Source organism: Porites lutea, chromosome 4 (genome assembly GCF_958299795.1).
Source record: "Porites lutea chromosome 4, jaPorLute2.1, whole genome shotgun sequence".
Classification (NCBI taxonomy): Eukaryota; Metazoa; Cnidaria; class Anthozoa; order Scleractinia; family Poritidae; genus Porites; species Porites lutea.
The window spans coordinates 31,552,768-31,575,233 of NC_133204.1; the positions used below are offsets into that span (position 1 = coordinate 31,552,768).

At 40.0% G+C, this 22,466-nt stretch overlaps 2 protein-coding genes across 3 annotated transcripts; both read right to left on the reverse strand.

Moving 5' to 3' along the window:
• Positions 1-769: 769 nt before the first annotated feature.
• Positions 770-20,865, reverse strand: LOC140935403 (uncharacterized). Of its 2 annotated transcripts, none has more exons than XM_073384956.1 (3): positions 20,586-20,865; positions 1,548-1,770; positions 770-1,252 (listed from the first exon to the last, which is right to left on the reverse strand). In XM_073384956.1, the coding sequence occupies exons 1-3, from the start codon at positions 20,805-20,807 to the stop codon at positions 1,182-1,184; spliced, it is 516 nt and encodes a 171-aa protein (XP_073241057.1). In that variant the 5' UTR covers positions 20,808-20,865; the 3' UTR covers positions 770-1,181. The 2 variants fall into 2 exon arrangements, with proteins under 2 accessions (XP_073241057.1, XP_073241056.1); XM_073384955.1 differs by lacking the exon at positions 20,586-20,865 and adding an exon at positions 3,158-3,422.
• Positions 3,494-11,403, reverse strand: LOC140932977 (potassium voltage-gated channel subfamily V member 2-like). Its single transcript, XM_073382482.1, has 4 exons — positions 10,843-11,403; positions 9,870-9,964; positions 3,999-4,155; positions 3,494-3,622 (listed from the first exon to the last, which is right to left on the reverse strand). Exons 1-4 carry the CDS (start codon positions 11,401-11,403, stop codon positions 3,494-3,496), a joined length of 942 nt encoding a protein of 313 aa, XP_073238583.1.
• Positions 20,866-22,466: the final 1,601 nt, after the last annotated feature.

Below are 22,466 nucleotides of genomic sequence, written 5' to 3' on the forward strand. Positions count from 1 at the left end.
ATTTCACTTCGAGTGTTGAAATATTTAACCAATGATCCATGAGTAGATTAAGGGTTCGGCTTGGTGGACCGCCGCCGCCCTTTTTCCGTAAAATTTTGTATTACCTTTTTAAAGAATTCTCAGTACGTATAGTACTCTCTATAGCTGCAAGTGTGCCGGCCGCCACTTCCTGAATTTTCTAGATCCGCCCCTGTGAGCGTAGCGTTTTAGTTCGTGGTTGATTTACCTGAATTTATTTTGTTGAACTTTACCTTTTCTCTACCAACTTGTAGACCTGTAGAGAGAACAGCTAAAAGAACAGGAGAATCTTACCTGAGCAAGAACTAACAAAACAGTTTTGAGACGTCATTTTTTATTTTGCCAATATTAGCGTTTTCGTGGTTTAGCGTGCAGTTAAAAAACAGGTAACAAATTTACCAAATTTACTCCTTTTGAATGCCTAAATGTACATTCATTAAGCTTTTGTCGTTTTCTAAGATCCAACCCACAACACATTTAAAGTCTGTAAAGAAAAATATTAATATAACGGATACGAAAGCAGTTATTAATACCTTTTAGTAAATGAAAATTACTCCTTGAAAACAACACGTGATTGATATCTTTTTTTCTACCAGAATGCTATTTCATGCCCATGATTCTACAATAACTTGAACATCTCTTTTAAAACGCTTTAGGTAATAATCGTCTTTTACACCTGTCAATAGTGGTACTATATGTATATTCAGGTTTTCCCACAACTCGTTATATCCCAAAATACTGTTCCCAGTAATAGCTATAAACATCATTTTTCTTTTTATTTAACATAAATTCGCTTACTGCCTCTATCGAAAATATGATTGTGGTACAGACTATACAAGCAAAGGACAGCACATGACTCACATATACCAGCCATTGTCATTGGCTGACAACGTATCAGGTGACCTCAGCTGAATATACTCTGAGAGGGAAGATGGTTGACTGCGCGGGATTCAACCTCGTCCCCGGACCTGGTCCTCGGGTCTACTCTCTTTCATGATGGAGGCGGTGGAGAACAAGTCTTCTCTGGACTCTCTAGAGACGAGACAATTTTCTCCTTCCTAAACAGACGTTACCATTCATAGGACACTCTAGCAATTAATATCGCGGTTTAAAATGGTGCACTTTCTACTTGTTACATTTCGTTCTGTATTGTAAGAGGTACTCTATACAGACTCAGTTTTTAAAATCCCAGAAAACCGTTTCTCATCTGGCGATTTCCCATTGATAGTTTCACCTGAAAAATAATGCGCATTAATTTAGTCAGGAAAAACAAATTTTCGTCCACTTCGAGATCAAATGCAGGGAAGGATTTTCACGAAGCTATAAAAAATTCAAAAAGATTGGCAAAGATGTGATGATAACGTAATACTAGTAGGATTTTCAACCAGTTTAATCTAGGATACACATAGGGTAATGAATTCGGAGGATTTTAGTTTAGAATAGAATATTTTTTAACAGAAATTGATGATTGGTTTAAACAATTCGACGTTCAATGCTGTTATTACGATAATGATATTTCATGCACTTACCCCAAAATTCTCCGGTTTCACCAACATGGCCTTTATTTTCGGCCGTGTTCTCTCGTCTGCGTTTGCAATACTTATGCCAAATATAAGCACTAACGAACACCAGGAAGACTGCACCCAGGCCAACGACAGCTGTAATAAACATTGGTGACTTCAGATCACCTAAGATGTTGTTGACCTCTAGTCCCTGCTGCTCTTGTTTTGCCCCAGAATCAATGCTGGAATTCTGAAGATGGAGCAATTAATCAAAAAAGTTATATTAGCGCCTCGGATTAACGGGAAATTTATACTAGAGACGGATTATCCGTCTAAGACGTATTATGGAGCAAAGTTCGTCTGAGGCTGATTCGTCTGTTAGCACGTCTTGTAGACGTGCTAGCGGATGGATAATTCGTCTTAGACGGATTATCCGTCTCTAAATTTATATCTAGACGGAACGTAGACGGTTTTTTGACGAAGTTTCCACATTAAGGGGACTGGTTTCTATATTTTCGCAATGTTTCCTGTTTCCCGCTTAAAACATATAGATAAATTGTGGAGCAAAATTCGTCTTCGGATTTATACTTAGACGAATTATCTGTCTGACGGATAATCCGTCCAGACGGATAACTCGACTCTAGTATAAATTCGGCCATTTGTGTCGACAGGTTCAGCTAGCCATTTTTTCACCTAGACGAAAATGACTAGCATGCGTTGCCGTCGGACTCAGAGTGGGTTAATATGTTTTGGAACAAAAGTGGCCCTTTAATTGAGCCCCGGGGAACTCCACAAGTAATTCTCTCCTTAGATGATTCTTGGCCATTGATGACAATGCATCATCAATGGTCAGTAACCAGCAATCAATAAACAGTTGCGCCTTGCCATCGCGATTTTTTCCCCGTGAAGTTTCCTTCACATTCTTTCTATTCTTCCTGATGTATAAATGAACAATTACAGCTCCTGGTAACGACTACATGTTTATCAGCTTTGCCTTAATTGTTTTATGACTTGTTCCCCGGAGGGGGAATACTCACTTACTCTAAGTTATTCAGTGTATATAGGTACTTTATGCCACAAAATAAACAAATAAAAGGGGTTTAGTTTTTATACTCCTTTTGGTCTGAACTTGGTATACATATTAACCGTAACGCTTTTGCCTGTGAAAGGGGTAAAGCTTAGTGCTCTCTGGAGACTGGAACAAGGGCTTAGAATTGTGTGTGTCTATTATCATTTCTTATCTGAATAAGGGTGGCCAGAAATATTATGAATACGGAAAAATTTCTAAGGAGCATTCCACAAACCTTAGAAACATTTATTTCTCTGGATTATTCATTAAGCACGTTGGTTATTCGCCCCCCGCCCACCATCCCCCCTTCCCGTGGAGGCTACTCAACAAAATTTTATACGGACAGGCTCCGCTCATAGAGAATAATGAGAATAGTCCTTTATTCAAACAAGGTAAGATCTGTCAGAGTATAAAATTATAGATAACCTAACTATACTCTAAACAAAAGCGAACTACAACTAACCTAACTAAGACCTGTTTTTCATGAATGCCGGGGTTTGATCAATTGAGTGCCACCAGTGTTGGGTTTTGTATCGTATAATTGAAATGACTGAACTAGAAATAATACCTCGATGTTACCAACGAACTTGGTAATAACAGCATATTCATCATCGTTGACTACAAATTGGACAACATCCCTGATGCAGTTGTCCAGTATAATGTTTCCCCCAAAAGGATTGTTTTTGAATGCCACACCATAGCCATGCTTCTCTTCAAAGAAATGGACAACAGAAAACAATGGATTGTTCTTTTTCTTGATATATTCCATGGCTGTGAACACCTCCTCCATCACTCCTTCGATCGACTTTTCATGATCAAAGCATTGTAGGCCTCATCAAGGTCCTCAAAATCTGAGTAGACATAAAAAAAAAAAAAATCGGCTAGTGTACCTAACTTAGATCTTTCACTGTGAGTCTCTTTGAATTAAAGAAGTATCCTGGAATAGTTTGGTAGCAAAAGGGCAATCACCTCTTACGTTCGCACCAAGATTCACTGCTTTCTGCAAACCAATGCTATCTCTTGTGGCACCAACCTATAGAACAAGAAGGATTGTCATTGCTCTCTATTGTTTACCCACGAAGCATGCACTTAAAAGTTCTTACGAACTCGTTGAAACGTGTCCGTGCGTTCCAGATTGAAATTCCAGATTGAAAATCCAGATTTGGAAGTGTTGGTTTTTAAGGAGAGGGGGAAAATGAACGACCCGGAGAAAAACCTCTGGGAACTAAGAAAAGAAGCAGCGACAAACTCAGCCCATATATGGTGTCGACGTCGGGGTTTGACCTCGGGCCACATTGGCGGGTGGCGTGTAATGTGCTGTCACCACCGCGCCATCCTTGTTCCCCCGTAAGGACGTCGCTAACATCAAGTCGACAGGAAATGAAATTCTCATTGCATTTTGTACGAACCTTTATTCGTGCGACCACACCAAATCTCTCCACAGTAACGCTTGTCAAAGCTCTAGACAATGTGGCTACCAAAAGCGAGCAGAGGGTGACACCAATCAATATCCAACCCACAGCGAACAGTCGGGCAATTACAGACTTGGGCGTCTTGTCGCCGTATCTTCAAGAAAAAATGCATTCAAAATTTAAAACGTTTGAGCTATCTACTGAGAAAATGGTTCTACTTCCGTTTCTTGTTATTCTTAACATCGTCATCAGAGTCACCAAAAACCGACTGAAGAAAGAAGATTCGTTATCTTTTTTTTGGAAATTACCTTGATTTATTATTACTTGTGTACTACAGATCAGTCATATATTATTTCAATATTTCAGTGGGAACATAATGGCTTAAATCACAAGATACCAAGATACACAAGATACCGGCTTAACCATCGGATGAATGCATGCACGGATAGGATAAGTTGTGGTTCAATTTTATCCTTGGTTTAAATTTTATTTCCCAATATTATTTCAAGCTCATTATCAAACATTGAAATACCAATCACCCTGGGCATCCCATGATAGCTTCTCGAACTAATTTATTCAACATCACTCCCGTATCTATATAAAGGTGTACCTTTGCCTAGTTTCAAACAGGGAAGTTTAGAGCAGGGCTGGGTACGAGTACGTTTATTATAGGATAAACAACATGAGAGCCTCATGGTCAAAAAGAGCACTTTGAGGTTAGGAACGCTCTCAAGTTTGGTGTCAATCGGGTCAATATTGAACAAGATATAGCTATTTAAAAAGGTGAAATATATAACAATTATTCACCGAAGTGGAGGTGGCTAGTCCTGGATATTTACCGAACTGCGAAGCAGTGAGGTAAATATCCAGGACTAGCCACCGACACTGAGGTGAATAATTGTTTTAGTATATACTAAAACAGTGAGATAATTGAGCACAAAAATGACGATTTTTAACTCAAATAGTGTTGCTAACGATTACAATTTTGGCGCGTAATGACCGGGCGGCGCGGCCGTCGCTTTTTCTTGCCGACAACTAAAACTTTTGAGGGCATTTGTTTAGCTCTTGAGGGGAAATTTCTTCAAAAGGAGTTGTGAATTCTTTTTGTATTTAAAATCATTCTATAAAAAAAGATTTTTAAATTTAGTTTTAAGCTTATTTATGAATAACTCAACTAAATAAAGTAAGCAAGACTTAAGCTTAATTTGCATTTGTAAACAAAAAACTTTTTCACCGGTTTTATCGATAAATTCGTGTCAAAGACAAAGCTTTACCTGTTAAAACTTCCAATCCGAACTTCGTCACCTTCTTCGTGTATTTCGGAAACAGCTTACTTGATTAGTTGTGAAATTTCTTTGCTTGTTTACGGCAGCAAACCGGGAAGGCATTTTGCTTGCAACTTAAGCGAGTTTGGCGTCGGTCGCTCGGACGAACTGGAGGTGAATCAGTGAATAGTGCAGGATATTCACTGATTGAGTAGCCAATCAGAGCGCGCGAAAAACACTATCCACTGTTTTAGTATATACTAAATAGATATATGGGTTACCAGACACACACCGTCCGGAAGTCCAGTTAGGGAGCTAAGCAACGATGACGGCAACGATAACGGCAAAAAAGCAATAGGTTTAGACAAGAGAGGATAAAGCTCTTTATCCACTTTTGGTTTAGATTGGCAAAACAGCAACCTTTGCACTTGCATCACGCTTTCTTGAACGAGATGGAATAAGCGCGAAAAATATTGAAGTAGTACGAGTTCTTTTTTTAAGGTGGCCCGAACCTATTATATGCGCGTTGGTTATGTTTTAAAATCGCGTTTTTCGGCAGGAAGGACTTAATAACCGTTTTTTATGATAGTTGTAGGTATAAAAACGTTTGAGATATCAGCATATGTTTAAAACCGCATTTTTACAAAAAATGTCGATAACTTCGAAACCCTAAGACAGATTTTTCTCTAACTTCAGCAAATAATCCTCAGGGCTCTCTAGTTTTATAACTGCGAGTTTGAAGTCAGTCGTGACCGTAGAACTCGCTGCATAAATAGCCTGTCAAATTAAACCTTAAAATGCAACGCTAACACATTTGTGAAAGTTGACGCGCAAATAGAGGAAAACTGCCGACGGACTATCTCCTAACTCCAAGGGTATTCTTGCCCAAAGCTTTAGTTGCAAGAAACTGGCTAATCAGAAACCTACGGCGAATACAGTTCGCAATGCAAGTAGAAGAACTTTATGCCGAATGCGGGCAAGATGAACGAACATCTATTTATATCAAAGTTACTGTGTATTTGCCCTTCTCTTTTCGAAAAAAATCTTAACAAAGCAAGATATAGCATCTACGGAAATCTCCTACCAGTTTCTAGCACCGAAGGTTCCCGTCTTGAGGAGAAATAAAGCCACCAACTCCAGTTCTACAACCGATCCAATTTCAGCTGCAACAAAAACCCTTGTATTAGGTAATTTATTCAAGCTTGAAAGATTTGCCATCACATTCGCACGGCCAGTTTGCCACCGGGGATAATAAAAAGAATAAGACGATTGTCATTTTTTTTTCATCTTTATTCCCAAGCGGCAAACTTGCCGTGCGAATGCGATGTCAAGTCTTGAATAAATTACCAATTACAAGTGCTTTCCGGCAGTGCAGCTGAAAAATTGACGGTTAGAAGTACTGGAGTTGGTGGCTTTATTTCTCCTCAAAACGGAAACCTGCGACGCTAAAAACTCTTGAGAGTTTTTCGTAGATGCTATATTTTGCCTTGTTAAGACAGGTTTCGAAAAGAGAGGGACAAATACAAAGTAAGTTTGATGAATAGAAGCTTTTTAATCTTGCCCTGCATTCAGCTTAAAGTTGTCCTTCTTGTATTGCGAACTGTATTCGCTGTAGGTCTCTGATTAGCCAGTTTCTTGTAACTGAAGCTTTGGGCAAGAATGCCCTATATTGCGGGAGATAGTCCGTCGGCAGTTTTCCTCTACTTGTGCGTCAACTTTGACAAATGTGTTAGCGTTACATTTTAAGGTTAAAATTGACCAGCTATTTGTGCAGCGAGTTCTACGGTCACGATTGACTTCAAACTTGCAGAAATAAAACTAGAGAGCTCTGAGACTCGTTTGCTTGTTTGGGAAAAATCTGTCCTAGGATTTCGAAATTATTGACATTTTTTTGTAAAAATACGGTTTTAAACATATCCCGATATCTCAAACGTTTTAATGCCTACAAGAAATCTTAAAGTTCGACCATTCTTTATTAAGGATGACAAGAATCACAGAAATCGGTTAAATATTTCCTGCCAAAAAAACGCGTTTCAAAAACATAACCAACGCGCACATAAATAAGTTCGGGCCACCTTAAGTAACGTTTTCCTAACCGTCGCCGTCGTCGGTTGCTTAGGGTCCCTAATATTTGTTATTTAATGCTAGAGTTTTCGAATGGCTGTATCTCGTTCAATATGGACCCGATAAACACCAAACATGTAACTTGAGAATGACTTTATATATGGGTCTTAAATTATTTATTCCATAATAAACGGACTCGACCCAGCCACTCTCGGTTTGAAATAAGGCAATAACCTAAAATTGTCTAATAGGCAAATCTTTCGTTACATTTTTTTGCCTCAGTTAGCATATGCCTCTCATTCTATGATTAAGCTATTGAAATAAACCCTCTGAATATGGAAAGAGCATCACAATTTCAGTTATCTATGACAAAAAAAAGAGCCTAGACTGCAAAACAGTCCGTATTTTTGCGTATTCAAGTACGCGCGAGCAGTCAAACAAAGGTGTGGAACGAGGCTGAAAACAGAGAGCAAGAGTGGGGAGAGACGCTAAAAAATACGGACTGTCCGTTTTGCATACGTTATATTCGTTCGAATTACCCGCTTCTCCCAGCCACGGGCAATTCCCATTGGCTAAATTTCGATACAAGCTGTCACCAAACTGTCAAGTAATGTTTTCAACAAGTCATTCGCGATATTCCTACCGAAATGAATTGCTAAAGCTTTCGCCGTAAAATGATGGATAGGCCGGATATGCTCGCAAGAATTGGGATTTGTTTGAAAATCGGAGCAGAGGGAAGCTTTGGAGTTACTGCTCAGGGGAAAGGATGTTTTCTGTGTTCTACCAACAGGATTTGACAAAAGCCTCATTTATCAGATGTGGTTCATGCAAAGAGTTCGTCAAGTTCTGTTCAACTGCAGACAGTCATTGTTATCTTGCTTGGCTAAAAAAAGGGGGATCGGTAGGGAACACACGACTTTCACCTCATGCAAAAATGCTGCTTGTTCCAATAAATTGCTTTCTCTGTCGAGTAGATTATGCTTTGGAGGAAAACGTTTTGACTGAGCAATCGTGAATTTTGGCCGCTTATTAAATATGTTTCATACTGACAGGTTGTGACACGCATATTGATTTTAATGCTAGAGTTTTCGAATGGCTGTATCTCGTTCAATATGGACCCGATAAACACCAAACATGAAACTTGAGAATGACTTTATATATGGGTCTTAAATTATAATTTGCCGTCTGATGCAAGAGCATTTTCTTTCTTGGCCCCTTTAGAAATGTAAAGCTCTTCATTGCGGCTGATTAAGGGTTTTAGGTTGTTTTATTTCTCCAAAGTGCCTCCTGGATTTGAATAATTTTAAGCGATTTTCTTTATGTCCGTGAATGTGACTATTTCCTGCAATGTTTTGTCACGCCGGACCCAGCTCGTTAGGGTTTTTAGCAGTATTTTAAATTCTCACAGATAGTGATTTACAGAGCTAAATCACCAAGACGTGGATTGGAATGAGGGTATTTACTCATTCTTTTCAATCGCAATAATTGTTCATTGTCAGTTGACGTGTTCAGTTCTTCTCTAATTTGCGAAAGCATCACCGTGCAGTTTCCCGGGGTAGTTTCTAACCTTTGTTCCGCACGAGGAGAAAACTCTTGTGGAGAAAGATTCTCCTTGCTTGGGGACAACGAACTTTTCGTTTTTTTGTAGGTCGGCCCACTTTGGTAACGTTTCTCCTTTTCTGGTAGGCGCAACAAACACATTTTCTGAGCTTATCCATCCACTCGTAAAATTGCCGAACTGTGTTTTAAAACAACAGCCGCACATTCTACAATTTATCCGAAGCGCTTGGCACTTTCGGCTTTTTCCCTCTTCGAGGAGCAGGCAGGCTTTGTTGTTGTACTGCCACTTCCACTCATTTTTGATCCTCCACTATATATACTACATTTCACAGAGAAGCAACGCCAAAAAATGCTTTAGAATTACAGGATTACAGCGTCAAGATTCGAAGCCAAGTGCAGACAATAACACGCGGTATTCTCCCGCGAAATCAATCACCGAGGTTATCAATTTCATAAAGAGGGCGGGATTGTGAACAGATTTTTGACAGCTCGACGGCATTTTTGAACCCCCTGGTCGGAACGAACTCATTGTATGGAAAACGGACAGTCGGTTTTTTCTCGCTCGCCTCACACGCCCGTAGGGCGTGTGAGGCGAGCGCGGTTCGCGCGCATAAGACTCTTACGCCACGCGTTATCGATTTACTCGATTTCTTTACTGATTTTGAGGAAAAAACCGACTGTTTTGCAGTCTAAAAAGAGCCAGATATACTGAATAGTTTCGGAGAAATTATCTTTGAAAACGTCGAAACCTTACAAAGAATATATGGGCTCATTAAGGTTTTGTCACCCAGCAATTTCGTAGTTATTCCTTTGTTATTGCTTGCAAAGAGCGGGATATTGCTCAAATTAACCAACTTTCTCAACGTTTGGATTTAATTTGTGCATGCCGTGACGCCTTCTATGGGTTACTTTGTATGCTAATGAGCAAAACTGTATACTATGACTTCAGCAAAGATTCCTATAGTGTAGATGTGCTTACCCAACTGTTGACATGGTAACAAAAGCCCACCAGAAGCCGTCAAATATCCCGCGATAAAACGGCCTGCCAAACTCCTCGTTATTGGTCTTCGTTTCCTGTTTGAATTTAACAAGGCAAGTCCTCCTCGATCAGTCGGCTAAGATTAACTTGCATAAACTGAGTAATGTTATGGTGGTGAACGGTATTAAAGCTTGTTCATTTGGGACTTTTTTTGCTATACACCAGGAGCCTCGTTATGGACGTATTTTGCATATTTCCCCCGGATGAGTGTATTATTATGAAACGTAAGAATTAACTAACAGCGTTCAAGTTACTATTTTCCCTAAGCTAAATTCAAAAAAATTGCCTAGAATTTTCTATAGCTTGGGGAAAGCTAAAACTTTTTAGATGACCGTTTCATTCATGTACAATTTTCGACGCTTATCTAATAAATTCCCTATGATTTTCTGAATTTTTCCCATTTTACTCCCCAGGTTAAGCTATTTTTCGTAGGGAAAGGAAACCTTAAATTTTCGGAATCGAAAATGCGATGCAGAGAGGAATAAGAAGAATTTTCAATTTCGTAAAACTTTAAATTGCAACTAAAATGTTGAGGAAAATAATACTGAAGCCCTTGCAATTTCGATAAGACTCAAGTTGCCCTAGGATAACCGAACGGATATAAATTTTTTAGAGTCACTTAGAATGCATTTTTAGCGATCTAAAAGTACTCTGGATAGCCTAAAAAGTGTTTTCAATGCATTTAAGAGGAAACCGTCGTTGGGTGTCCATGGTTTTTGGTGCCCACGTATTTCTATATATTTTTTAGTAAGATCTACGCATTTCCGTTTGTTTTTCCACTTATCATTTTCTTTTAGGGCGGGAAGGGGGCTGTTCTAAGGGGGAGGGGGCTAGCCATCCAGTTCCCCCTTCCCTCTAGATCCGGCCCTGGGTGTTACAATTCTCCTTCTTCCAAATTATGTTTTGTGCTTACCATCATCCAGACAAATATCCCTGCTACAAACGACAGCAGAATTGTCAAGGCAACGATGGGGAGACAGCTGCTAATGGCATTCCAAATTTCCCTATTCGTCATCATCCATGATGAGTGCTGTGTTAGATTAGATCTTTGGATTAGGACGACTCCAGGAGAATCCAAAATTTTGATGAAAGGTAGGGTTTTTTTGTAGATTTTGTCCTCATCGCTTTGCACAGGAAGAATAAGATGAACGCTATCATTAAGGAGAACGTTGTGAAGTTGAGATCTGTTTAGTGCTCGTGTTTTGAAATTTATTATTGTTTTGGTTCCTGCATTAAGTATTGCGCAACACTTGTTCAAAGCCAGATCAAAAACGTAGTGAAACATCCCTTGTACTTCACTTGCATTTTCACCAGAATTTGTCGTGAACGGTGGTCTTAACAGCCATGATGCGTTAAGCTCTCTTGGGCATTGAATTTCTCTCAAAGCCCTTGGGCCGGGCTTTGAGCCATAGGACTTTTCTAGCATTCGATCTACAAAACTGATCGAGTCTTGCGACAAAATGGAACAGGCCATAGTTGTCACAAACAACAAAACAAGTGGAAGCATCATCCAGCAGAACCAAAACTGGATGGAACAATGAACGTTAATGTGCAATGATCTGCCAAAGAGAAGCTAATTTGCTTTTTAAACAGCTTGGTTAATTTATTTCATCAGATATTTTCTTTTCTTGCTGCTGACATAATGACAGCATACCTACTCACCTGGGTCTTTTAGATGCAAATACATAATCACTTATGTCATACCGAGTACAAATTAAATTGACTTATTTTGCAAATTGTTTTCACGCGACTGGTTCATGATTTGTCGTAATATTAGGCATAAATGCCACGAGTAATATTTCGAACTTGTAATACATATAATTTGAGACAATTTTGAAATATCACGAGTGGTATTTATGCCAAATATTAAGTACGGATCATGCTATTATTTGTTTATATTGCTACCTGCAAAGGTTTTGTAATTTTCACATGTGGGTATTTCAAATTAAGCTGACGAATACCACTGCTCTAAGCCAATCAAATTGCAGAAATTTCTCATTTAGTAGTATAATGGGATTGATTTGAGCCAGGTGCTTTAATGAAGCTTTAATCTATGGTCTCAAGGAAGAAGGCTACTATACGTTTACAGCTATTCTTGTCATTCTTAGAGTCACTAAAGGAGACAGCTGGATGCAAGTTTGTTTAATTCATCTAACTTATACTCCATGCAGTCTCGTCAAATGTTCGAACATTTATACAGGAGCTCCCTTATTTTTTTATAAGTACTTCCTTTCCTGAAATGTGCCTTTATTAACAGGAAATTTTATCTATTAAAGCAGACCTATTGCAGCTGAAATACATCTCACGGAGATGTTGATTTTCTGACGGATAAAAAGAGTCACTCGAGAAATCTAGTCCCTTCCTCAGTCGTCTTCACTTGAGGTAATAGAAAGAAAAAAAGGCAACGACTTTAAGGGGGCTTGGGCCTGTTTCTCGAAAGTTCCGATGATTAACGGGCCCGTAAAGCTGTTGTTGTTTACATGAAAGATAGACGTTTCAATCATTTTGCATCTTACATGATAAAACTATCAGTTAATGAAACGAAATGGACTATTTTGCTAGCCAGGACCCGCGCTCTTATTCTTTTTATTTCGATTTGAATATTTGATTCCTTGCCCGAAAAGTTATCGGGACTTTGGAGAAGAGGGCCCCAGCTGGTCCTTATTTAGAAAAAGCGAGGGCATGTTCAAATTCCCTTAACACTCCTCTCCTTTTGTGAGGTAGAAAAGTAATCAATGTCAGACCAGAACTCTTCGCAATTTGAATTTGCAATAACGTTGTCCTACTTGAGAAGTGAAAAAAGAAAAAAGCCAGATAGGACCGAATTTTTAAATTAGGCTTACTAATAAACCACTATAGGCTGCATTTGTTCACAGCATAGGCGTCGTCGAGGAGTAAAAAACAAAAGTAAATGAGACGGCTGTACGTTTATGTTGCAAATGGATTCACCTTGAAGTGGTTTATTAGTAAAATTTATTCCTATTTAGCCTTTTACATTTACATCTTTTTTTTTTTTACATTTTTCTTTGACGTTTTTGAAATTAGGTGAATTTAACCATCATAAAGAAGCAAAGCAAGTACCCGTGTCACTGAACTTGTTGACCCTAAGAAGACTAAAAATCACTGAGCAAGAATCTGAATAAGACTCGGTATTAGACGAAGATTACCAGCTGCCGAGTAGAAAAACAGCTCAGGGGAGAGAGGCAGAAGTGAATGAGATTCCAGAACCAACCGTTTACGCGTGGGCAATAATCTTGTGAAAAAGAGTAGTGACTCACCCCACTCTGAATAAAGGAAATGTAAACTAGAGTCCACACCACTCACTCATGCCTACCAGCTATTAGCTACTGAGACATTGTACCTCGCCAGCGTTTCTCCAACGCGGAGCCTTCTGACAAATTTTCTGTGAAGAAAGGGTTCTCTTGCTTGCGCTTGAGAACCTTTCGCTACGCACTTAGGCTATTTATGTCGCGGATTTTCAGTTAAAATGCAGATTGAAGATAACATACTCACATGGAAGCATGAAACAGGGGGTATTAATATTACATGTATCTCCCTGGGTGGGTAGAGAGTCAATCACAGGGTTTCTCCTTTACAACGAGCATCGTAAGACAGTTTTTAGTCTATCAGAACGATGTAATACCAATCAAAGAAAGAGTGGATTCCTTACGACGTAGGAACTAACCACCAAGTTACGGATTGTTTCGTGGAGGTTTAGGACATTGGTTCATATGCGACACTAAGATGGCAAATATCACTCACTCACTCACTCACTTGGTCGCCCGAAGGCGGGCAACCACTAGATCTTTCCACAGCCTCTTATCAGCCATCAGTGTAGCAATCTCACTTGCTTCAAATGCACCAGTATCCCTCTTAAGAGTGTCAATATAAGTAGTATTCGGTCTTCCTCTCCCGCGATGGCCATGTGTGGGCTCCCATAGGACTAATTTCTGGGTACTTAGCTCTGGATGGCGATAACAGTGTCCCGCAAGTTGTAGCCTACGAGAGGCGATTTTGTTGCTGACTGCTGGTAGATCTCCGTACAGTTGTTGGTTTGGTATGTGGCTGCTCCAGTGGATGTTTAAAGCTTTTCGCAGCATCCTAGTGTATGTTCCATCCAACGACTTTTCCTGTGCTTTTGACAGAGCCCAGCTCTCGCACCCATAAAGTAAGATTGATTCGATGGTGGCTATGAAGAATCTGATTTTCAAATCTTTACTCATATTGGACTTCGATATTTTCGTCATACCATTCAAAGCTCTCCAAGCCTGCGCTTTCCTTATGCTGATGTCTTTTTCTGAGTTATCAACCCATGACCCTAAATATTTGAAGTCATCCTTCCATTCCATTATTATAAGCAACTGATTTTGTTTTCTTAGCATTCAGTACCAGGCCAACTTTCATGCACTCTTTTTCAACTGTTAGCAGTAATTCCTGAGCTTGAGCTATTTCATCCGACAGTAGTGCTATGTCGTCTGCGAAGTCTAAGTCAGCAAGAACTACTTTGGGGTGTCTTCTTGATCTTTGAGGAGGGATGGTAAATCCCAACTCTTCTTCTTTCCCAGCCATAGCTTTACTCCTAGCATAGTCAAGCACGATTATAAACAGGAAAGGAGCTAATGTGTCGCCCTGCAGTACACCGGTTGTGATGTCGAACATCTCTGTTTCTCCATCTGGAGAAACCACTTTGGCCTTTGTATTCGTATACATCATCTCAATAGCTTGCAATAGGTTAGGTGGAATCCCATAGGCTTTAAGAATACGCATCATTTTACCCCGATGAATTGAGTCGAATGCCTTCTTGAAGTCATAAAAGTCATGACAGCTTCAATGTTATTTGCTTTAACTCCCTCGATTATTCTTCTGAGTGTTAATATTTGGGCCACTGTAGATCTTTTGGGCCGGAAACCGTTCTGGTTCACTCTGAGTCGGATGTCAATTACACTCCTGATTCGGTCTAAAATCAGGCGATTATACTTCTTGGCTATGATGCAAATCAGGCTGATACCCCTGTAATTATCGGTATTTGACAAGTCCCCAGATTTAGGTACAGGGACGATGTTCATATAGGACCACAGATCAGGTTTGTCATTTTTTATCGGAGCTTGATTGCAGAAGTCTAGACATATGTTGTCAAAGTCACATAACTTGAATACTTCAGGTGGTATTGCATCCGGGCCAGCTGCTTTCCCGATTTTTAATAAAGATTTCACTTTCTTGAGCTCTTCTATAGTGAACAGGCCGTCATTGATATCAAGGTCCTCAAAGATGTTTGGAATTTCTTCGTCCAGATCTTCTACCTCTGGGGGATTACCCAGGAGTTTCTTAAAGTGGGTGAACCATGTGATCACTCGTTCCTCAGGGCTTGATCCCTCTACTTGACCTTCTTTAGCTCTTTTCCTTCTAGTAATCTCATTAACTGCCTTCCATGCCTCACCATATTTCTGGGCTTCATGAGAGGCTTCGATGGTTCGTATTTGTCCCTCTAATTCCACTTCCCTCACTTGATCATATACTTTATACAGATTACTCAGGGCTTGAGACCAAGCTTCTTTATCTTCCTCGGTGTTGGTGCATTCGTACAGACTCTGCGCCGCCTGTGCTTCCTGGCGGGCTGATACCACTTGGGCGTTTGATGATCGGAGGGATTTCCTAGCTTTTGTTTTCTTAGGCAGGCATTCTTCCATAGCTTGTCTGTTGGCTTTAACAAACTTTTCATACTTAACCCCATTACCTTTAACTCAATACGTGGTATCTATTCTTGACAGCGACTGTGTATTTCCACTGTAGGTCTGGGTCAGTGGAAAACTGCTTCCAGTCATATTTCATCTTCTTGGCTGCTTTAGATATTCTAAGACTAAGCTTGATTTTAGCACAAACTACCCGATGGGCAGATCCCACTGTGCTGAAGGTGTTGTAAGCTTCAGCATTCTGGACGCTGTTCCTCCACTTTCGGCGCACTAATATGTAATCGAGTTGCCGCAACGATCCTGTGCTACCCATGAAGGTCCACAATTTTCCTGGTCGTTTCCTAAACTGAGTGTTAGCTGCTATTAGACTGTACTCAGATAATAATTCTACGAGGTACTTTCCATTTCTGTTAGTTAAATCATGATATGTGAATGGAACTTCATCCGGCCCTAGTCTTGCATTGAAATCTCCAATACAAGCAAGAAAATTATGTGCTGGGACATCTCTCAGGTCGTTATAAAATTCCTCGACTTCAACTTCATCCGCACAGTTAGTAGGTGCGTAAACAACAATCACAGTAGTCTTAGGATTGCCATCAAATTCAGCCGTCATGATTCTTTTGCTGATTCGCTTGGCTTTCAGCAGAGATTTTCTTGCTTTCTGACTTAGCAGAAGTCCAACTCCACCTTGGGATGCTTGTGCCTCATTTCTCCAGCCTGAAGAGGTAACTAAATAGCTGGAACCGACCTTTCTAAACTCAATGGGGTCATCATGGATGATGCGATGTTCTTGCACACCAAGAATTTCTATGTCTTGGTGTTGAGTGCATTGTTCAAGTTCCAAAACTCTGTCTTCATCTCTTAAGGTGTTTGCGTTGTATGTTGCAATAAATAGAGATTTCTTACAACGCAGAAGGGCCTGCAAACATCTGCTGTTCTCAGACGTTTCCCCCCATGAGACATAGTTTACGGATACGTCGTCATTCTGATGATCTGAAGATCGCCTAGCTTCAGTATTGCTGGCAGAGTTCCTGCTCACTCCCGGAGCTGGAAGTATAGGATTTGCCGAGTCTAAATTCATAGTGGTTGTCTAACAAAGCTATATAATTCGCATGGGTCGCCACGCCTCAAGTGAATACTGTGGGCCGAACTGGGATGGGATCCTCCCTACGCCCCCATTAGCCCCTTCCTCTAACAAGAGAATAACGCAGGAAGCACCACCAATGGGTATTGATGGGCATGCACGCCGTAACCCCAGCATTGGAGGCTCAGGGTGTACTGTCACTTGCCCAAGGTGAGCACCCAGACTAGTGGAGGGAAGGAGGCGTCTTACTTCTCCATTCTAGACCGGCTCCAAGCTGGGCCTAGCCACTGCCCTTAAAAAGTACGTCGGCAGGCAGCGTAGTCGAGCGGTAAGAGCGTTAAGTGGAGGTACCGAGTTCACGCCCTGTTTTTATTACCTGGATTTGTTCTCGGTAGTCCAGAGTTCAACTCACCTGTCACGCTTATAATTTGCGTCCGGCCAGTCGGTATTCTTGACCTTATGGGCCACAGTGAAAACCACTGGTTTATCAGTAATTGTGTTACCCCTTCAAAGTCAGTTTTTTCCTTTTTTATTTACTGGTGGGCTACGATGTAGAGTAACTATGTTACCCTATCCCGATGGGATTTGAACAAGAAACTACTAGAAGTCTACAACGACCGCGCGCCTCAAACGCTAAATATTTTTGGCATAAGTAGTTCATTAAAATTTATTTTTCCAACCCTACCTACTTTAATATCTCTCCAACTTCAAAATGCGCACTATTATGGTTATTCTCTTGCGCGGCATTTCGTCAAGGATAAATTGATTCTAGGCTTGGTTGCCAATCAATCTACTCAAAGCAAATTCACCCAACTCGAACTCGGTCCTTAGATTGTGTAGGCTTAGAATTCTTGAAAGCAAATAGATCGATTAAAGCGTAAAATATATATAGCACGTCAATGACCATCACAGTTTCATCGCGTAAAGGCATTTTTTCAATCAGGATTGTGGTCAGCGTCTCAAGAACTATACAAAACGGGAAGTGTTAATAGGTATATGGCGTTTCAACACAAAAACTGAAATGTCAATAAAGTGATCATCTTGCCACAGTTTACTTTTCTTAAACAATATAATTTGGATTTCCTCGGTTTGTTTTGAGGATATCGCATGGCCGCGAGGAGAAAGGAATTTCTCTTCAAGTGTTGAAAATATTTAACCAATGATCCATAAGTAGATTCAGGGGTCGGCTGAGTGGGCCGCTGCCACCCCTTTTCTGTAAAATTTAAAGAATTCTCTGGACGTAAAATAAATACTATGTTGGCTGCAAGTGTACCACGCCCCTTTTTGAATTTTCTAGATCTGCCCCTCTGAGCGTAGCGTTTTATTTCTTTGTTGATTTACCTGAATTTATTTTGCTGGGCTTAACCTTTTCTCTACCAACATGCAGGCCTGTAGAAAGAACAGCTAAAAGAAAAGGAGAATTCTTAAGAACTAAGAAAACAGTTCTGAGACGTCATTTTTCATTTTGCCAATATTAGCGTTTTGGTGGTTTAGCTTGCAGTTAAAAAACATATAACAAATTTGACAAAGTTTCCCCTTTTGAACGCCTAAATGTACATTCATTAAACTTTTGTCGAGATCCAGCTCACAACGCATTTAAAGTCTGTAAAGAAGAATATTAATATAACGCATACGACAGCAGGTATTAATACCTCTTAGTAAAAGAAAACTACTCTATGGCTTTGAAAACAACACGTAATTTATATATTTTTTCTACCAGAATGCTATTTCATGCTTATGATTCCACAATAACTTGAACATTTCTTTTAAAAAGCTTTAGCTAATATTCGTCTTTTACACCTGTTAATAGTGCGGTACTATATTTATTTTCAGGTTTTCCCACAACTCGTTGTATCCCGTAATACTGTCCTCAGTAATAGCTCTAAACATTATTTTTCTTTTTATTTAATATAAATACTATAGCTGGCTTTTTCGAGAATATGATTGTGGTACAGACTATACAAGCAAAGAACAGCACATGACGCAGATATACCAGCGACTGTAATTGGCTGACCACTTATCCGGTGTCCTCAGCTGAATATATCCTGCGCGGGAAGATGATTGACTGCACGTATTCAACCTCGTCCCCAGGCCTGGTCCACGGGGTCTTCTCTTCGATTATGGCGGGGGTGGGAAAGAAAGAGTCTTCTCTGGACTCTCTGGAGGCGAGACAATTTCGCTTTCCCAAACAGTCGTTGCAATTTAAAGGACACTATGGTAATTAACATAACGCTCTAAAATGGTGCACTTTCTAATTGTTACATTTCGTTCTGCACTGCAATAGACACTCTATACAAATTCAGTTTTTTAAAACCCAAAAGATCGTTTCTCGTCTGGCGATTTCCCATTGATAGTTTCACCTGAAAAATAATGCGCATTAATTTAGTTACAGAAAGAAAATTTTCATTTAATTCGAGATCAAATAGGAAGGATTTTCACGAGGCTAGAAAACATTCAAAAAGATTTGTAAAGACGTGATGATAACGTTATACTAGTAGGATTTTCAACCAGTTTAATCTACGATACACTTGGGTTAATGATTTCGGAGGATTAGTTTAGAATAAAATATTTTTATAGTGTTATTTCAATAATGATATTTCATGCACTAACCCAAAAATTCTCCAATTTCACCAACATGGCCTTTATTTTCGGCCTAGTTCCCGCGTCTCCGTTTAAAACACTTATGCCAAATATAGGCAGCAAAGAAGACCAGGAAGACTGTACCCAAACCAACGACAACTGTAATAAACATTGGTGACTTCAGATCACTTAACATGTTGTTGACCTCTAGTCCCTGCGGCTCTTGTTTTGCCCCAGAATCAAAGTTGGAATTCTGAAGATGGAGCAATTAATCAAAAAAGTTATATTAGCGCCTGGATTAACGGGAAAGTAGGTGAGGGCATTGTGTCGAAAGGTTCAGCCAGCCATTTTTTCACCTAGACGAAAATGACTGCTGCTGCTGTCGGATTCAGAGTGGGTTAATATTTTTTGGAACAAAAGTGGCCCTACAATTGAGCCCCGTGGGAATCCACAAGTAATTCTTTCCTTGACTCTTGGCCATTGATGACAATGCATCATCAATGGCCAGTAAACAGCAATCAATAAACAGGTGAGCCTTGCCATCGCGATTTTTTCCCAGTGAAGGAAAGAAATTTTCCTTCACATTCTTTTTCTTCTTCCTGGTGTATAAATGAGCAATTACAGCTCCTGGTAACGACGACATGTTTATCGGCTTTGACTTAATTGTGTTATGACTTGTTCCCCGAAGGGGGACTACTTACCTACTCTAAGTTATTCAGGCTGTATAGGTACGTTATGCCACAAAATAAACAAATAAAAGGGGTTTAGGTTTTTACTACTTTTGGTCTGAGATTGGAATAGATATTAGCCGTAACACTTTTGCCTGTGAAATGGGTAAAGGTTAGTCCTATCTGGAGACTGGAACAAGGGCTTAGAATTGTGTGTGTCTTTTATCATTTCTCATCTGAATAAGGGTGGCCAAGACTATTACGAATACGGAAAGAGTTCCAAGAAGCATTCCACAAACCCCGGCAACATTTATTTCTCAGGATTATTCATATGTTTGAGCCCCCCCTCCCCTGCCCCACCATCCCCCCTCCCGTAGAGGCTACTCAACAAAGTTTTATACGGGGAGGCAACGCTCCTAGAGAATAATGAGAATAGTTGTTTGTTCAAACAAGGTAAGATCTGTCAGGAGTATAAAAATTATAGAATGATAACCTAACTACCCCTAAACAAAAACGAACTATAACTAACCTAACTAAGGCCTGTTTTACATGAATGCCGCGGTTTGATCAATTGAATGCCACCGGTGCTGGGTTTTGTATCGTATAATTGCAATGACTGAACTAGAAATCATACCTCGATGTTACCAACGAACTTGGTAATAACAGCGTATTTATCATCGTTGACTACAAATTGGACAACATCCTTGATGCAGTTTTCCAGTATAATGTTCCCCCCAAAAGGATTGTTTTTGAATGCCACGCCATAGCCATGCTTCTCTTCAAAGAAATGGACAACAGAAAACAATGGATTGTTCTTTTTCTTGATATATTCCATGGCTGTGAACACCTCCTCCATCACTCCTTCGATCGACTTTTCATTGATCAAAGCGTTGTAGGCCTCATCAAGGTCCTCAAAATCTGAGTACACATAAAATAAAATCGGCTCGTGTACCTAACTTAGATCTTTCACTGTGAGTCTCTTAGAATTAAAGAAATATCCTGGAATAGTTTGGTAGCAAAAGACAATCACCTCTTACGTTCGCACCAAGATTCACCGCTTTCTGCAAACCAATGCTATCTCTTGTGGCACCAACCTATAAAACAAGGCGGATTGTCATTGCTCTCTATTGTTTACCCACGAAGCATGCACTTAAAAGTTCTTGCGAACTCGTTGAAACGTGTCCGTGCGTTCCAGATTGAATTTGAATTTGGAAGTGTTGGTTTTTAAGGAGAGGGGGAAACTGAAATACCCAGAGAAAAACCTCTCGGAACTAAGAAAAGAACCAACGACAAACTCAGCCCATATATGGTGTCGACGCCGGGGTCTGACCTCGGGCCATATTGTTGGGTGGCGTGTGATGTGCTGTCACCACTGCGCCATCCTTGTTCCCCCGTTAGGACGTCGCTAACATCAAGTCGACAGAACATGAAATTGTCATTGCATTTTGTACGAACCTTTATTTGTGCGACCACACCAAATCTCTCCACTGTAATGCCTGTAAAAGCTCTAGACAATGTCGCTACCAAAAGTGAACAGATGGTGAGACCAATCATTATCCAACCCACAGCGAGCAGTCGGGCAATTACAGACTTTGGCGTCTTGTCGCCGTATCTTCAAGAAAAAAATGCATTCAAAAGTTAAAACGTTTGAGCTATCTACTCAGAAAATGGTTCTACTTTCGTCTCTTGTTATTCTCAACATCGTCATCAGAGTCACCAAAAACGGACTGAAGAAAGAAGATTCGTTATCTTTTTTTCGAAATTACCTTGATTTATTATTCCTTGTGTACCGCAGATCAATTATATATTAATTCAATATTTCAATGGGAACATAATGACTTAAATCGCAGATCACACAAGATACCGGCTTAACCATCGGATGAATGCATTCACTGATAGGATAAGTTGTGGTTCAATTTTGTCCTTGGTTTAAATTTTATTTCCCCGATTATTTCAAGCTCATTATCACACATTGATATACCAATCACCCTGGGCGTCCCATGATAGCTTCTCAAACTAATTTATTCAACATCGCTCTTGTATCTATATAAAGATGTACCTTTGCCTAGTTTCAAACAAGGAAGTTTAGAGCAGGTCTGGGCACGAGTCCGTTTATTATGGGATAAACAACATGACAGCGTCATAGTCAGAAAGAGCACTTTGAGGTTAGGAAAGCTCTCAAGTTTGGTGTCAATCGGGTCAATGTCGAACAAGATATAGCTATTTAAAAAGGTGAAAATTTTTAAGAGATATATGGGTTACCAGCCACACACCGTCCGGAAGTCCAGTTAGGTAGCAAAGCAACGATGACGGCGACGGCAACGATAACGGCAAAAAACAATAGGTTTAGACAAGAAAGGATAAAGCTTTTTATCCACTCTTGGTTTAGATTGGCAAAACAGCACTGAATTTTTGCACTTGCATCACGCTTTCTTGAACGTGAAGCGCGAAGAATATTAAAGCAGTACGAGTTCTTTTTTAAGGTGGCCCGCACCTATTGCATGCGCGTTAGTTA

Bases quoted from the DNA above. Each gene is read 5' to 3' on its own strand.
- LOC140932977 (XM_073382482.1), bottom strand. From the start codon at position 11,403: ATGGCCTGTTCCATTTTGTCGCAAGACTCGATCAGTTTTGTAGATCGA. The intron at 9,965-10,842 runs GTAAGCACAAAA...AAATTCAAACAG, and splicing joins GGATATTTGTCTGGATGATG to GAAACGAAGACCAATAACGA. The intron at 4,156-9,869 runs GTAAGCACATCT...TTTTTCTTGAAG, and splicing joins GTTACCATGTCAACAGTTGG to ATACGGCGACAAGACGCCCA.
- LOC140935403 (XM_073384956.1), bottom strand. From the start codon at position 20,807: ATGGAGGAGGTGTTCACAGCCATGGAATATATCAAGAAAAAGAACAAT. The intron at 1,771-20,585 runs GTATGATTTCTA...CTCCATCTTCAG, and splicing joins AGTTCGTTGGTAACATCGAG to AATTCCAGCATTGATTCTGG. The intron at 1,253-1,547 runs GTAAGTGCATGA...ATTATTTTTCAG, and splicing joins TGAAACCGGAGAATTTTGGG to GTGAAACTATCAATGGGAAA.